This window comes from Pimephales promelas, chromosome 25 (genome assembly GCF_988280905.1).
Source record: "Pimephales promelas chromosome 25, fPimPro1.hap1.1, whole genome shotgun sequence".
Taxonomy (NCBI): Eukaryota; Metazoa; Chordata; class Actinopteri; order Cypriniformes; family Leuciscidae; genus Pimephales; species Pimephales promelas.
The window spans coordinates 18,328,537-18,346,807 of record NC_142793.1 but is presented as its reverse complement, the minus strand read 5'-3'; the positions used below and the strand labels follow the sequence as shown (position 1 = coordinate 18,346,807).

Below are 18,271 nucleotides of genomic sequence, written 5' to 3'. Positions count from 1 at the left end.
CATTGGTGGGGCAGTACTGAGATCCTGCAACTATGACAGTCCTAGAGGTCACTCATCGGTCGGTCTACTATCTACTGCAAGAATTTCACTAGAAGGTGATACAGAGGACTGTTTTGCAGATGTAGGGCAGTATTAGCTTAGCTACATAAAGACTTCTAAAAGTTTCCATAAATAACTAGCCTATAAGGAAGAGTTTTCATACTTTTTACTCCAGTAATTTTTTTTTCTCAAGATGGGGTTTGTTCAGGCAAAAATTGACTACAAATTAGTTATTGGATAGTTAGTGCAAACAGTAATGTACAAAACCAGCTTTGGTTGAAAATACAACACTTCATAATACGGTTTCATTTGCTAACATTAGTTTGAAAAACCACGAGCAACACATTTGTTTCTGTATTTGTTAATCTTTGTTAGTTAATAAAAATGCAACTGTTCATTGTTTGTTCATGTTAGTTCACAGTGCATTAACTGATGAAAATGTTGACAGTTGACAAATGGTGACATTAACAAAGATTAATAAATGAATAAATTCACGTTAACTAATGTAGTTAACAAATGAAACCTTATTGTAAAGTGTTACTAAAATAATGATTAAATTGTATAGATTTATAAAATACATTATTCAAAAATATTATCCAAGGCTGCATGTATTTGATCAAAAATACAGTAATAAAGTAATATGAAAAATAATGATGCATTCATAATGTTTGAAATGAATGTTGAATCAGTAAACACATGCTCCTGCAGCATTTATAAACAAGGTTTCAGTCCCTTTCAATAATTCCTAATAAGCAGCGAGAGTTTATCTGGGACTGTTGCCAGCAAGCCACAGATTTTCCTTCCAAGTCTTTGCTGCTCTTTATAACCTCCTCTTCATTCTAAATATATTCATCATAAACTCTCTTCATAATCGGTGTATTTCTTCAGACACTGGATGGCAGGGTCTTGATTGCATCTCATGGCCTCCTTTAATGCGTTGTTACCCCACCTGTGAACACCGGCTGCATAGATTAGTCCCTGTGACGTGTGATAGTAGACATATCCTACACGACTTTCACAAAGTTACCTGTCCTTGAGTGTGCAGTTTGCACCTGCGTTCTCCACCAGGAACTTGATGACTTCCAGACGGCCCTCAGAAGCTGCGACATGCAGCGCTGACCGGCCATCATAATCTACAGCGTTCACATCTGCTCCTGACAGAAGGTACCTATAAAAGAAGAACCAACTCTTGTTTTCAATATAGTTCACCATTAACAAACTTTATTTAAATTTACATTTTTAGCTATATTGGTGTGTGTTCCCCCTGCTACTCCATATCATATCTTGGTGATCCTTACCTTCGCAGAGACACCATGTCCCCTCTGTAAGCAGCTAATAGTACATTCATGATTTGGTATCCCTGTATTTCAAGAAAGCAATATATTTATTCACCTCCATATCCCTCAACAGTGTCAAGAATTTACATAATGATTTAAATACAATTCATAAGCTAAAAATAAAACTCCTTAACCAGACCTCTGACTCCACCTTCCACTGTCTGTAACACAGCACCTGTCTGAAGGGGGTCCTGATGTCAAAACTGTGCAGCTGGAAGGTTGAAACCAGCTCCTTTGACAAAACAGACAATAAATAGTCGCCATTTTCTCAAGACCGACCAATAGACAATAAGCTTAGATTCTCAGAGGGCTAGACAGAGGCGTATTAGGGGGAGAGGCATTGTTATACAAAAGATGTTTTACATTAACACAGGATAAACATTTTAAAACCTTTTCAGGTAAAATCTCACTAAATAAGCTTACTACATACAAATGTTGTACATTGATCCAGTACCTTACCTCGCAGAAATGGACACCCCTCCAGGAATTTCCATTGCAGTCCAGGCCAGGTGACCAGCACATGAGTCCCAGAACTCCAGGAACCACGATCAGCACAACACCAGACTGACTGGACTTGGCGGGCACCGACGTCTGTATGCAAATATATCCAACCATCCTCCATTTACCATTGTGAAAGATCCCATAATTTAAGAGCCAGGATATTATTTAATAAAACTCTGATTGTGTTTGGCTTAAAGACGAAAGTCATATATACGCCTAGGATGGCTTGAGGGTGAGTATATTTTGAAATTCAATTTTGTGAGAACTAACCCTCTAAAGTGACAATATAAAGCAATTTGGACTGTTTCCATTAGAGGGCAGTAGGGGAATACATAATTCTTACAGACATCGTTTAATTTATGGATACCTCCACTGATGTTCATTACTGACCATTGTTACCATTATTGGTAATTAATGTTCCAGGGTTCTGGCCATTTTAATTAGTTAATTAGTTTGATTAGATGAAAGTGTAGGCATCTTTTAGAGATGTGGGAGTACATTTGAACTGTATTTCAGTGGAAATGAAACTGAGCTGATGCTAAGCCTGCAATATATCACACAAATATGACTCATTATGTACCAGCTTAGTCACAAACTCACCCTGAAATGAAATGTTCTGGAATAATCATTCATTCCAGCCACCTGCATCATGGAAAGAGCACTGCGGACCGCATGGGGGGACATCACTTGGTCACTTGATAGAGGGCACAGTCCTCCATTAGCTAGGGTTGCAGCCAATGCCGCGCCGGACTCGCAGGTGACTTCTGTCGATAAACACTAAGATATGCGAAATTAAAATGTAATCATGTAGTCTTCCTTTTTAAGAATATTATGTCAATCTGAATACCTGTAACAGTAAATCCAATGTAGAATTGATCCCCACACTCTCCGGAAAGCACTGAAATGCATGGTTTAGTTATTAAACACAGATGAGTTTTGCCATGTAGAAACAAGATTGATCGTATGAGGAATTATCCAGGACTTACTTTCTTCTCTTGCAGGTAAAATGAAAGAGCGTGCAGACGGATGATGTCTTTTCGCAAGGTTTGATAACTGCAATGGCAAAGCTGACAGTTGAAATTAACACCAACAAATAAACAGAAAAAAAAATCAATTTCTCATAGAAATACCTGGTGCAGTTTAGGTTTGCATGCTCTTTGTTGCACAGTCTTCTGATGATATTCAAAACCTGCGTGAGAATGGTTTGCTTGAAAGATTGCTTTATGCTGTTTTTTTTTTTTGTTAAATGTAGCTGGCTGATGTCAAAGTTAAGCTTACAGACTCGTACTTTTCTTCTTCATCAGTGACTTGCCTGGTTGCCAGCTGTTTTAGGACAAAAACAGTCAATAAAAGTATGTTTTTGTATTTTTATAAACAAGCTACGTTATTACCTGTAATAAAGAAGTGCAGATAATGGCTCCTGTCTCAACCAGCGGACTATGAGGAACACCTGTAAATGAAGCCAAAAAAATCTTTGAACTGAATATCAAACTGTTCTCGAATCCAAAACTGGACATAAATCAAGGTAATGGAATATGTGGAACGAACTGAGTAAACTTACCTTGCTTGGTCAGGGTAAATGGAGACTCATATTTGGAATATTCCTCCATTCCTACAAATCTGTGCACGTAGTCGGATCCTTGCTGGTCCACCGCCAGGCTGTATATGAGAGGCCATGATATCTCTCCCAGAATGCAAGGTTCAGCCCAGTCTCCTAAGGAAAGTCTAGTGTCCAAAAACAACAGCATCTCATTTAAACTTCAACAGGCAAGTCATAACATTAAATTTGAGTATTAAAAAAAGATTTATATTTGAAATGGTATATATTTGTTGAATGGTATTGAACTTTCAATTCTTACTTGTAGCTTTGGTTAAGATAAATTCAACCAAGATAATGACGTTTACGAAAAAATGAAAATGTTTGTTAAAATACTAATTATATTATTATAATGAATATATATATATATATATATATATATATATATATATATATATTCAATATTGTTCAGAAGTTTTTTTTAAGGTTGTTAAGTATTATATGCTGACCAAATTTGATAAAAAATAAACAGTAAATTTTTTTTCTATTTTCTTAGATTTTAAAAATGTAATAAAGATGCAAAGCTAAATTTTCAGCATCATTACTCAGAGTCACATGACACTTCAGAAATCATTCTAATACCAGTATGCTGATTTCGGTGCTCAATAAACAGTGCTTATTATTATCAATGTTGAAAAGTGCTGCTTAAAATTAATATGAAACTGTGATATTTTGAGGGGAGTATATGTCCGTAACATGTATGGTCTGTTTTGGTTTAGTTTCATTGTGTTTTGGATCTGTTTTCCCTGTTCTGGTTTGTCTGTTCCCTAGTTGGTTTCCTTACACTGTAAAAAAAAAAATATTTTAAAGATTTGTTATCACAACATTTTTTCTTTTGTCAAATCAACTTAAATAATTTAATTAGTTGAGATAACTTATTATTTTGAGTTTCTTATGATTAAATCAATCTCCTTCATTGTATTAACTCACTTTTTCCAGTTCAATCAACTTAAAATTAAGGCAACCAGGTTACTTACTTTTTTAAGTTAAACCAACAATATTTTTTTACAGTGTTGGTTGTTAATTAGATATAATAAACTCCCTTCTATTTAAGCCCTGTGTTTCCTTAAATTCTTAGTCAGCTATCGTCAATCGTAATGTGGTTGCGTTTATGTTAAGTCTCCTATAAAGCTCCTGACAATATATATATATGTATATATTCAAATCATTTGAATTAGACTCCTGTGTGATACCTCTGCCCATCCACAGTACAAACTGAAATGCCCCATTTTGTGCTGCTCTCTCTTCCGTCTTCTTTCTCCTGTTCATAAATACACAGGATATGAGTCACGTTGTGATATTTTTCATGTAAAAATCAATTAGAAAATAACCTGTGCACTTTAAGTCTTCGTTGCACACCAGACTGTTACATAAAAAGAACAACAACAGCGGAAACGGATTTGACGCACCTTAACAGGGGACAGTTGTTTGCATTTAATAAACAGCTTTTGTGTTTCCTCTGCAAAGGTAGAGAAATCTGGAATGACAAATCTCCCCTGCAATGCCTTCAGGATGAAAGACACAAAGCCTGTCACGCACCTGCAAGATGTTCAGAAATAAGGCATATTAGCAGCACAAAAGATTCGGGGTGTCATGATTTGACTATCGGTCTGTTCTGTCTGGCCTGTGAAAAGTGTTCCTGTCAACTGTTCCGTCTGCTTCCTGTAGTTTCCGCATCAGGCTGTAGCAGTCTTTAATCCGCGGGTCTGTTCGGATGATTCCTGAGCTCCACAGGGCCTGTCAATGTACAGACATATGACATCCTGCACTTTTGAATATTATACCCCATATTAATGTTGCTTCTCGAGTACCTCAAAAAACTGATTGCAGTCAACTCTTCCCCCAGAGGCGAAACTATCAAAGAGCACATCAGCAGCCCTTTTGGAAAACAGTGTGTTGTGTAGTCAGTCAATATACATTGTATAGCTTGTGAAGCATATTGAGCGAATTCTTTGAGACTCACACTTTTTTCTTAAAATGACCTTGAGGGGTCTCTGGTCGGCCCAAGTGTTGCCATGCTTGGCTAGCTTGAAGTTTGTCCTGCTGCGGTACTGTCCGTTTTGTGCCTCCGTTGCTTATAAAAAATGGCATGCCTAGGGAAAAGAAAGGGAATTTTATTAGAGCGGAAAAATGAATCCAGACAGTACTTGCTGTACAGTAATGTTCAAAAGTGTATGTTTTTTTTTTTTTTTTTTAAAGTCTCTTATGTTCACCAAAGCAGCATTTATTTGATCATACATACAGTAATATTGTGAAATATTATTATGATTTTAAATTACCATTCTCCATTAGAATTTAATTTAAAATGTCAATTTATTCCAGTGATGAAAAGCGGATTTTTTAATCATAATTACTTCAGTCTTCAGTGTCACATGATCCTTCAGAAATCATTCTAATATGCTGATTTCACGCTCAAAAACATTTCTTATTATTATTAATATTGAAAACAGTCGTGCTGCTTAATTTATTTATTTATTTATTTTTGCTTTAAAACCAGGATTTTTCTTTCAGGATTATTTGAGGAATAAATGGTCAAAATAACCTTTTATGACATTGTAAATGTCTTTACTGTTCCTTGATGTATTCATCCTAAAAGTATTAAAACCTCCCCTCTTGATGTACATCAACTATTACGTGAAGAAAAAAAATTGGCTTAAATTAAATTACATATTATTACATAATATAATAAATGTTTATATTTTAAAATGCTTATGCTTTGGTAATATAATATCATATCTAATTTAAAAGACATTAGGAAATTTGCATGATTAAGACTAAATGTGTGTAAGCAGCTATTAAATATGTATGGCAGAAGAAATAAATCAGAATTTATAATGCAAATAGATGTATAAATGAAGACCAATCACAATTCAGAATGCAAATATAACAATGGCACCATTGTTTTACAATAAAGTCAATTAAAAGTAATTGAAAGATTTTCAAACTTTTACCTTCAATTGTTTATAAAAAAAATTTAATATAAATAATAAAAATGATGCTGAAGGTATCTACAAAACAATGTTTGAATGGAGTCCATACGTCAAGCAGTGAATGCCCAATTAATTGCAGATATTTAAGGTTAGAAGTGTAGAACAAACACCAACCAGAATCTTTGAGAAATATGAATACACCGCTGCGTCATGAGAGCTGTAATAATTACAACAAAATGAAGCAAGTGTACAAAGGTACATAAAAGCAAAAGGGAATAAATAGGAGGCAGACATGTGTGCCACTGGAGATAAGAGCACATATTGTTTTATTTTGCTTTTTCACCTGTAGAGTCTGGAGAGACGTAATTGACTGGCCTCTGGGATGGAAAGGTATTTCTTGGCACAGATTGTGGAATGTTCCCAGCGGATTTTGTTTCCTAGTAACATGCAAAAAAAAAAAAAAAACATGAATTGAGAGCTTGGCTGCATTGTAAAAATGTACTAGATAAAACTATTAGCATCAGGCAAACAGTCTGCATTTGAGTTATATGAGCCTAGATGTAATGATCTAAGCGTTTTTACGCTTTTTGAAGCCTGATGAAATACATGCAACATAATGCTGGTGCCAGACGTGTCTTTGAAGTCGAACTAATTGCAGGTGTTTAGGTTTGCGAGGAAACATATTGCGACGTATTACTCTCTCATGTCAGCATGCTAGCTAACACATTTTAGCCTCAAGCTGTAACAACGTCTACAGGGCAGGGATTTTATTACAGGTGAGGTACATGCTAACTTTCTGCCTTTCTATAGACATGCTACACTAGCAGCACAGAACATTTGTCTTTAAATGTCAAGCACACAGGGTTCAATACACGTTAAGCTCATTCAAACACATTTGTGGAATAATCTTAAATACCACAAAAAAATGTTTTATTTCGTCCGTAATTTGAAAATAAGAAATATGGATTTCAGTGAGGCACTTACAATGGAAGTGAATGGGGCCAGTTTGTAAATATTAAAATCCTCACCATTTCAATATTACAGCCACATGATGTAATTAACCAATACCCTTGTGAAAAAGAAGTGCACTTAATTGTATTGAAAGTGTAATTTAAGTATACAACGTAATTGAACAAGTCATAAATTAATTTGTTTTCACTTCATAAGGCGTATGCAATATGGGTTTATTACAGACCGAGCTCTGGGAAACAGGCAAATAACCAGATATTTCCATTTATGGAGAGGTTATATTGCAAGAATAATGAATATAGGAGGATGCAGAGCTACTTTACACTTAAAGAGAGGCACTTTACACTTCTAAAAAAAACAGTAAATATGTCAAATTTTAAATCATTGAATAACCTTTTGTTGTGCTTTAAAGTACACTTATTTTGATATATAGCTCATGCAAAATACTTGATTATAATATTAACTGTACTGTTAAATATTTTTAAACGTTCTAAATGACTAAATCATTACAAATGTGTAATTACAAATATATTTAAATACATGACATACACATTTCAATAGAAATGACACTAAGTTATATTAGTTTACCTGTACTGTTGAATGTCAGTACATTCAACACTAAACCATTTCAAATGAAAAATTATGAAATTACATATAAAGATGTACTTACGTCCTAATTAAGTGGGTTAAAAGCACTTAATCCAGCCAATTGCATTTAATATTAATTTAAACTATAATAAAAAAATTATTAATTGCAATTAACATGCAATCAAATCTAAAAAATAAACTATTTAAATATCTTTAAAGAGTGCAAGTTTAATCATTAAACAAAGTGCTTTTATAATATTATGGGCTACACATTTCTGCTTTTAAACCCCCCTTAAAATGGCCCCATTCACTTCCATTGTATACCTCACCACTTAAAATAAATAAATAAATAAAAGTCAAAATATTTTTGTAATAATCAACATTATATCATTTAAGTTTAACTTTGAACCTGGAATATTCCTTTAAATCAGAACATCTCTTTTTGCAAACGTCAGCTGAGTGAGTCTTGTTTTAGAAAGCAGTAAAACAGCACATTAGCGCAGGTATTAAAATGACCCAAATCTTTTTAATAGTGCTGGTCATAGTTTCCGCCTCCAGGTTTGTTTTATAGTTTATGGGTGTGGTTATGAGAGCGATACAGGTCTCAGCATGTACCTTAGACGCAGTAAACTTCACAGGGTCTGCGTTCCTGTTTGTGAGGGCATCTGTCATCTCTCCATTCTCTGAATGAGTGGGGGGTAAAAAAGTAAGAACCCAAGATAAGAAAAAATCCTCCTTTGCTGAATCTTGAGAGAGGTTTAAAGATTAAGATTAGTGCTTATTTGTGAGTGTGAGATTTAAAAAGGATTTTCCAAGTTGAAAACCACTAAGCATTGCCTCAGCAAAGAACGTATATGAGGCTATTTTAGAATCTAGGACACCATGTTTCTTGTGAGTTTAAGACATTGTTTGTGTTTTGTTGTCCTCTCAGTCCAAAACCTCAGCAAATCCCACACAATAACTCTCTCTGAAAGCTAAAACATGAAATCATGGGGAAACCATTTTGTCTATTTTTACTCTCAATCTTCCACTCAAAAGACAATAAATCGTAAAGGGATAGTTCGACCCCCCCCCCCCCAAAAAAAAAAAAAAATTCTTTTTTAAATCCTTTATGTTGTTCCAAACTTATATGACTTTCGTTCTAGTGCAAGACATATGAAAAACATATTTGTATCGATAAAATAAAAGTCAATGGGACACAGTGTTGTTTTGGTTTTGGACCCCATTCACTTTCATTGTACAGACAAAACAAACATTAAATATCTTCTTTTGTGTTCTGCAGAAGAAAGGCATGCAGTCAAAACAGTGATTTCCATTTTTTTTGTTTCTGAGTGAACTATATGGCTTTAATAAACATACAAACTTACAGGATGGCCATAGCAATTTAAAAAAAAATGATGTAAAAGATATTTTAAAAGAGCATTTTTGAGGGCTCTTACAGCCATCCTCACCTCAGGAAGTTGATTTTGTGCCCAGCCAGACCAAGTTATGCAGACAATGCTTCCACCCCTTAGGGTGAAACTAGAAAGTAACTTAACTGTGTTTCTTTTAAAGGAAACCCACATAACTTAAATATGGTTTACCAAACAATGACAATGCGCTCCATAATGTCTAAGGAGTTTTACTTCTTGCCACAAGCCTTTTCTTTATTGTGAAAATGCTGTAGAAATGAATATAAAACTCAACTGTTTGTAAAATGGCTGTATTAATTGCTTGTGTGATTTAAGTAAACAACAAGTTAAGTTTCAGTGCACTTATAAAATCAATTCATTCATTATAACTATAAGTCATTAGCTTTCTGGGGAAAGTTGAGTGATTAAAAAAAGCTGCTTGACCAAACTGATGCAACTCTTGATGGAAATAAATAACAACACAACATTTATTTCCATCAAGAAGTGCGTCCATTTTTTGGGCAAGATCTTGTATTGACAGTCAAGCACTCTGTAAAGTCTCCAGCACATCTCAAAGACTTTCAATGAATTTAAGGTCTGGACTCAGAGGTGCCGATTCATGTGTGAAAATGATTCTTGGTAAGAAGAACTGTTGCCAAACATATAACATGTTAAAAACATAATAATCGCTGCAATAATGATCCAAGCACTAAGTTTGCCCATTTAAATCTAAACAGTGACTTTTTTTCTATTTTTTTTTTTTTGGGGCCGGCCAGAGTCTGCCACATCACTTTTCCCCAGAACACACCCACTGTCGTTGTACATTTTTATAGCCCAGATGCTGACCACAAGCCTGGTTAAATGAAAACATCTGCAGAACTGTCCCTTTCATTTGGCCAAGTTTCAGATCCTCTTTCACACTGATCTTGGAGCTTTCCTGCTAATGTGAGATCAGTATCGCCAAATGGTAATACTTGGGATTTGGCAGTGACCCATGATCCATGATCAAAATAAATATAAACACTTTCCCAGAGCTGAAGTGATGCCCACACCCCGGGTCACTGTCTGTGGAAATCACCAAGTTCACAGCATCTAAATGACACACTGTTACAGTCATTCGTTTTTGTACCTCTGGTCTCGTCCTCCTTATTTGGCTCCAGCAGTTTGTTGCCATCGAGGCCTCCGTAACGCTTTCTCCATTTACGTCTGAGAGATGGTGTTCTCTGAAAACTTAAAAAAAAAAGAAAAAAGTTTTGTACTATGTGCTCACATGGGTTTCTATAGAAAGCATATGTCTCATTTTGAGTATGGATTAAAAAAAAAGTTAGAAGTGCAAGTGTTTTCTTGACAGATTGCTTTTAGTAAACATCAGTAAACTACATTAATATCTAATTCCCACACTGGATTTTGTGAATATTCACTGAAGACCTTGGGATCAAAGCTAGCATGTCTGTGTAAAGACAAGTCTAGTCACGAAGAGAAACATCTGACACAGTTTTCAATTGTCAGCTCAACTCAAAGTCTAAGTGCTTGATGAGAGAATATATTTTGTACTTTATTTTACTTAAATTAGTTAAAGCACTCGGGGCTAAACTGAATGGAAAAGACTCAAACTTTATGCATCTAAAACATAATTTCTGTATTTAAAAACAGTAAAAACAGCTCTTACCACAGATAGGGATTTTCCTCTGCTTCTTGGCTTAAGCTGTTCTCCATGTTGATACTTCTCTTTGTGGTTTGGTAAAGGCAAAATCAACTAGAGTTTCAAGAAATCCAAATGGTGTGTTTTTCTAGCACCTGGAGACAAAGATGAGTCTCCTTGACAGCTGTGCATACAGTCAGAAAAAGTGTTTGAGCCGGTCTCAATGTGAACAGACAGTTTTTAGCTGGATGAAAATAGGAGGAACTAAACTGCATTTTGGAGGAGGGATCTCTGGAAAGGAATACTTTGTAAAATAATAGGAGAACAAAATAGACAAGAAACAAAAATACTATTAAACAACAACAACAACAGAATTATTATTAATATTATTATTAATAACAACAACAGCAACAATAATAATCATCATTTGTATTATTATTATTAAAATCAGCACTACTACTAACCATCATTTAATAATATGCATTATAATAATTTAACTTTTATATTATTATATAACATTAATAATGCTAATAAAATCAGTTCTACTACTTATAATAGTTCTTTAATGATACTTCTATTATTATTACTGATACAAATACTAAAATCACTACTACTAATATCAGTTATTTATTTAATAATACTCATACTCATTATACTGATTTTATAAGTGCACTGAAACTTAACTTGTTGTTTACTTAAATCACACAAGCAATTAATACAGCCATTTTACAAACAGTTGAGTTTTATATTCATTTCTACAGCATACTCATTATAAATATATTTTATTTTTTACTACTATTACTAAAACTACTAAAGACAACTACTAAAATTAATTATATTTTTATTATTTATGTAATTTATGCCAGCAGATGAAATATCTGCTCAAACACTGCAGCAAAAAAAAAAAACAAAAAAACAAAAAAAAACACTGCACACTGTTCTGCGCATTTAGCGCGCATATTTGACGCTCTAAAACGCATATGCAAGGTTTGTTGACATGCGCGCGACCTGCAAACTGCTATCATCACAAAAAACTCAGACTGGTCAGTCTCTCACTGAAGATTATGTCTTTCAGCTCATGTACACCCAAATTCTCGGTTTTGTTCGAATATCTTTTCCCCCACTCGTACACCCCTCAGCATCGTGCAGTCTGACGCGGAAACTCACACTTTACTCGCAATACAACACGATGCCTAAAAAGGACAAGACGGTAGGGCTCATTACAACTAACAGTAGCATGAACATGGATGTATTTTATAGTGATTACAAGCCAAAATGTAATTACAACTGTCTCTTGGCCTTAATATGTGTCAAGTGTTGACTTTTGTCTTTACGAAGTACAATGAACAATTGTTAAACGGTATTCCCCTTTTTAGAGCAAAAGCAACCCCAAACCACCAGAGACACCTCCTGGCCCGGTAACTAAAGTTAAAGACGGGACAATTGCAATAGCAATACATGCTAAACCCGGGGCCAAACAAAACGCAATCACAGGTAGAGTATATACACGTAAATATATGAATAAAGAAATAGCTCTTATCTATGAGGAGTCCATGCACCGCAGCTGTTGTTTTTGTGGCAGATGTGTCCGAGGAGGCGGTGGGTGTCGCCATTGCTGCTCCTCCGACAGACGGAGAGGCCAACGAGGAACTGGTGCGATATTTATCCAAAGTCCTGGAGCTGAAGAAGAGTCAAGTATCATTAGATAAGGTCAGCATAGTGTATTTAAATGTGTTCTGCACAATATACAGAATGAGATATTATTATTATTAAAATGGTTTCAACTGCATCACAGGGCTCCAAATCCAGAGAAAAGGTTATCAAAGTGACTGCAGCTGTCAGCCAGGAGGAAATCCTGAAGAAACTGAGGACAGAGGCTAGTGGCTGATAGACTGAAATAATGAATTGTTTGCTTTAAAGGGATAGTTCACCCAAAAATGAAAATTCTGTCATCATTTACTCACCCACTCATGTTTCTGTCTTCTGCTGAACACAAAAGATATTCTGAAGAATGTCAGGATGTCAATAACCAAACAGTTGATGGGCCTCGTTGACTTCCATGTTATGGAAAAAATACTATGGAAGTCAATGGCTCATCAACTATTTGAATACCCATATTCTTCTTTAAATGATGACAGAACATTTTTTTTTCGGTGAGCTATCCCTTTAAACCACATATTCCAGCATATCCTTATTCCAGGAAAGAAAAAAATAAAGTCACATTTTCTACATCACAGTTTGCATTTTTAAACCATGCAATATTAAATTTAGCCTAACTTTTTGTTCAATAAAATGTAATGTTATTTTTGTGTATTTATTTTTTATTATTTTGTGTGTACTAAGTAATGTTTGTAAGGATGGGGAAATGATGATCTTATTTTTATGAACTAATGTTAACAAAGATGAATTAATACAGTAAGACATGTATTGATCATTGTTAGGTCATGCTAGTTATTGCATTAGCTAATGAAAACTAATGAACCTTACTGTAAAGTGTTACCAAATTGTTTTTACTAGTTCAAGTTTTAGCTACTTGCCCTACAACATCACCCTTGGACAATCAAAAAGGATGTGATGTCAATTATGTCACAAAGTAGATTTTTCCATTTAATATTTACAGTCCATTCATGGAAATTCATGGAGGTTTTGCACACTGCAGTGGATATTTCTTTAATGGCATTCAAGTTCAGGACAATTAGCCAGCTCCTGCCTTTTTTTAAAGACCACAGCTGCGCCTGAAGCCCTCCACCAGTGACAAATGTGTTCATTAAGAAGAAACCTAATGAGTATAGTTATCAGACATTCGCTACTTGAATATTAAAGCTTCTCAGAGTCTTAATTTCTGCATTTTTTATTCAGTTTAAATACTATGTGGTATCATTTTGGACATCAAGAATGTGTTCCTAGTCATTTTCAACAGCATATATCATACAGAAGCGTCACACAGATATATCAGTGCAATTCAAACTCTTTCTGCATCTCATATCATCTGTGAGCTTCACGCATGCATGAAAAGCAAGCAAAGATTTGTGATGTAAAATTAGAAATGAGATGCATATATGGTTTTGATTACAAAGTGATGATGCATACACTCTATTTGTCTTTTACTAAGTGACATTTGAGGCATCCCTCTATTAGAGGAGCCAGGAGGACTGAAACATGTTTACATTTAATCACGCAGCCATAGCTCTGCATCCTCCTACATTCATTATTCTTGCAATATAACCTCTCCATAAATGGAAATATCTGGTTATTTGCCTGTTTCCCAGAGCTCGGTCTGTAATAAACCCATATTGCATACGCCTTATGAAGTGAAAACAAATTAATGTATGACTTGTTCAATTAAAAAATAACACAATTAAAAATAACACACATAGAAGTAGGTCATTAAAATGTGTTTGTTTTGTGAATGATTAGGTTTGTTGAGACCTGAAATAATAAATTGTCCTCTAGTTTATCAGCTATAATCAGTGATGGGTAAGTTACTCTAAAAAAGTCATTAATACATAACATCTTAAACATTGTAATTAGATTACTGTACTAATTACTCTCTCTAAAAAGTATTACATGTTACTAATTACTTTCTAAATCCCATATAAATCTTGAGCAGTTGAACAATACAAGAATAGACATGAAACTGCAATTTTAATTCTTTCAAATAAGTAGTATAATACTGTAACCAGAGTATTTAAAGGGAGAAGGTTACATTAAAAACATACATTTTATAATGTGACATTCAATTTTGATGTTGAATCCACTTGTTTTTCTGTTTCTATTTTCCATTCTAATATTTCTAGTCTATTTAATGCAATTACATCAGAAGTAAATAAATCAATTACAGGAAAATGGAGTAATCCCTTACATTACATTTTCAAGAGAAATGTTACTAATTACTTCATAATTCATCACTTTTAGTGTTACAATGAAATGATGGTAAGATTTATATTCTATATTCTTAATGTTTTAGTGATGTACACTTAAAATCCAATTAAAAGGAAAAACATTAAAAATATAATTAATATAATATTTGAAAAAATAAATATAGGCTTTACATTTCACTTTTTAAAATGTTGTTCAATATTTATAATAATTTTTTTTAACGTTTATTCAATTTAAAAAAGCAAATTGAAACATACTGTCTAGTCATCTCAGACTTTTGGGCCCCGTATATTTATTCATTCTAAAGGCCCTTGAGTCCGAAATTCGCGTCCGAAATTTTCGCACGGTAAAAAAATAAATACAACCTCACGTTTGCACACTGCTTCCGAAATTTTTGTCCGTAAATTTTTTTTTTTCCGATTTTCTGTGTTTTTTGCATCCGTCGCAAGCATTTTGAATGGTGTTTGAATGATGTTTTGACAATTCAGAGCCACTGAATCACGAATACGAAAAAACGCATACGAAAATTTCGGACTCGGTGTGCAATGCGCTAAAAGGAAAGCACACATGCATCTTAGATTGCATTTTAATTTATGTAACCTTAAAATCATGAGAACTCCACAGGTTGTTTCGTTTTCGATCTTTAGATTTATTTCAAGTGAATCAATGATTTTTTTCTTACTTGTACAACTAGGCTTGATTAAACCAATTTATGCTGTCATTACCACAGTCATGAAGACATATGTTGTTATTACGAGACTGTGCGAATGATTTATGCCCTGTGGATGGTGAAATCCTAGTAGTAATTGAGGAGAAAAGTCTCTTTCAGAGCTAAATGAAGAAGAGTGGGAGGAGGGAGGACACGCTGGCCCTTCGTCTACTGAAGTCATATTTCACGAAGCTGCTTTTCTGAAAGCCGCACAATGTCATGGTTTAAACACTGTTTAATGGGATGAGTATTTATTAAAGTCATTGTGTGACATATGTTAATTGCAGGATTACTTCATTCAGCTGCTGCCCTCAGCTATTAAATGTGGCTTTTCATGTAAACTCTGAGTCACTGAAATGAAGAATTTATACTCTAGCTCTCATCCTCGGCCCTCTGCTGGAAGTGCAAAAATACATTCAAAAATAAATACCTTAGCTAAATAAAATGTTGCTTACAGCTACACTAGATTTACATATAAATCAAAGTCTCACGAATATTAGTTTGATCTTTCTATGCAGATTAAAACTGGTGATGTATTACTTATCCTAAACCAGATTTATCTCTTCTGCGAGCAACATCATATATCAGATCAGCCTATAGCAATGAAACCCCTCAAGCCCTTAAGACTTACACATTGATATATTGAACTGAGACCATTGTATATCTATAAGATCAGTTTAATAATGAATGTTATATTTGTAATTACCCATGAGGACCCACACCAAACAGATGTGACAATAACACTCCTATTCTCAGGCTACATCCTACTTTTATTGTTTATGATGACGTTACTCTAAAATGAAATGAATCCAAAAATATTTCTGGAGTAAAAGATGATCTGCAAATCACATTTAATGCACTTCAAATAAATGTGTACAGAATAAATATTTTTTGATCATTCATCATGAATAGCACATGATCATTAATATTATGATGTTTTCAGTGTTTAGGAAAGATATCAAGCAGAGGAAGAAAGAAGAAACCATTTATTATTAGTATTTCCATCAACCCATCTTCCAAAACATTTGTCCTATAGGGTTGTGGGTTAATAAGGGCCCAAGCCCTGAAAGTGCGAAGGCCCTATTGTTTTCCTTGGGATTATTTATTATTCTTCTTAGTATTATTATTATTATTATTTTACTACCTTTTGGGCACTTTTGGGGCCCTTAAAGTGCTCGAAAACTCTTGAAACTTTGCACATGGGTCAGAACCCGCGGCCATCGGCCGGGCTGAAGATGGTACCCGGGCGTGGCAGGGGGGCTCGACAGGTCCAAAAACGTGGTCCATAATTCAAACACGCTTGCATGTAATAATATAAAACTCGGTACACATATAGATCTCATCGTTTCATATATACAGCCCAACAGGAAGTCGGCTATTGAGGGTTGTTTGTAAAACGCATGCAATGGAATTTGAAATACTCCTCCTAGAGCTATGATCCAAATTCGACGAAACTCGAAAAACGAAATCGGAATTGAGACAGAAACTAATATTCACTGGATGGTCATATACCTTTTCACTGCTAGATGGGGGTAAAAATCACACAGTGTAGCTTTAAATAAATATTAATACAAACCAATTGAACATGAAATTTTTGTGAATTCCTTGTCTTTTTGAGCAAAGCACAGGAAAATATTCTCAAATTTCAACCCCAATCAAGCCGTTTCCAATGCATCATTCAATCATTGTTGTTATGTAATAGAGCAGATTTCCCTCCCTACTATCAGTTATTTTAATTGCTTATGGGTTTTTGTTTTGTTTTGGTAATGCACTATAACAAGCAGCAGCTGCAGATGTAAACGTGTACATCCCGCGCACATGATGATATTCACTGGTGATATGGGATGAATCAAGAGGAGATAATGAGGACGGGTCTCTCCCACACAGGAAAAGAGAGACCTCTACAGGGATTCATCTTCAAAGAATGGGTATGTGCTCTCGTTTTCATACACACACAATTCCTTGCATAGTTACTTGGGCCCTTGTAATTAAACACTTCCTTGCCTGGATACACAAGCTTAAACTGACATAACAAACTGATTTTGATCATTCATTCCCCTTCAAGAGTCGAGGGCTAAAATTTTACATAAAGAGACTTGCGCCATGCAGTTTGATACTTACAATATCTGCAGTATTTTGTAAGCTTCGTACCATGTGAGCTAATGTCACATGGTACCCGTGACCAGCCAAGAAATCTCAGAGATCATTAAAAACGTGGCCTTTGAAGAGTTTCTCTATGATCTCCCTAAGTGTTATTTCTCGTTATTCGCCTCTTTAATCATGGCAATCCTCCAAACACAAATTCCTACCAAAGTAAATGAACATCATTTAGTAATGTCTGACAAAGCAGCTTATGAGAAAAACTTTACTGACGCTCGCACCATTCTACTGACATGAAAAGTAACGCGAAACAAGATGACAGGTTAACTCCTAAGGCGCTGATAAAATCAAATTCGCTACCAGCCACTTGCATTGAGGCTGATCTGCCTGTCAGAATGAGGAATTGGGCAGATGTAGAAAACAGCTGTAAGTGACATGGCCTTTAAATTCACCAAAGGCTGTTCTGCCGTCCTGTCTCCTCGGGCCCGAGACATGAGAAACAGCTCTGCGATGCCCAGTAAATACACACAACTGCTGCCAGCTAGCAAGAGAATTCAAGAACCTTATGAGTGTTGCCTTGTGTCATTTG

At 34.9% G+C, this 18,271-nt stretch overlaps 2 protein-coding genes across 2 annotated transcripts; one reads left to right on the top strand and one right to left on the bottom strand.

The window, feature by feature from the left end:
• Positions 1 to 629: 629 nt before the first annotated feature.
• Positions 630 to 11,987, bottom strand: glsl (glutaminase like). Its single transcript, XM_039647074.2, has 21 exons — positions 11,022 to 11,987; positions 10,482 to 10,582; positions 8,577 to 8,644; positions 6,748 to 6,841; positions 5,438 to 5,567; positions 5,286 to 5,352; positions 5,099 to 5,211; positions 4,884 to 5,013; positions 4,668 to 4,735; positions 3,439 to 3,602; positions 3,269 to 3,327; positions 3,156 to 3,200; positions 3,008 to 3,066; positions 2,864 to 2,930; positions 2,725 to 2,775; positions 2,478 to 2,654; positions 1,836 to 1,967; positions 1,516 to 1,608; positions 1,338 to 1,399; positions 1,067 to 1,207; positions 630 to 988 (listed from the first exon to the last, which is right to left on the bottom strand). The coding sequence occupies exons 1-21, from the start codon at positions 11,066 to 11,068 to the stop codon at positions 892 to 894; spliced, it is 1,965 nt and encodes a 654-aa protein (XP_039503008.2). The 5' UTR covers positions 11,069 to 11,987; the 3' UTR covers positions 630 to 891.
• A 4-nt stretch (positions 11,988 to 11,991) lies between these two features.
• Positions 11,992 to 13,307, top strand: c25h15orf40 (chromosome 25 C15orf40 homolog). The gene is made up of 4 exons (XM_039647075.2): positions 11,992 to 12,204; positions 12,371 to 12,488; positions 12,577 to 12,704; positions 12,790 to 13,307. The coding sequence occupies exons 1-4, from the start codon at positions 11,992 to 11,994 to the stop codon at positions 12,880 to 12,882; spliced, it is 552 nt and encodes a 183-aa protein (XP_039503009.2). The 3' UTR covers positions 12,883 to 13,307.
• Positions 13,308 to 18,271: the final 4,964 nt, after the last annotated feature.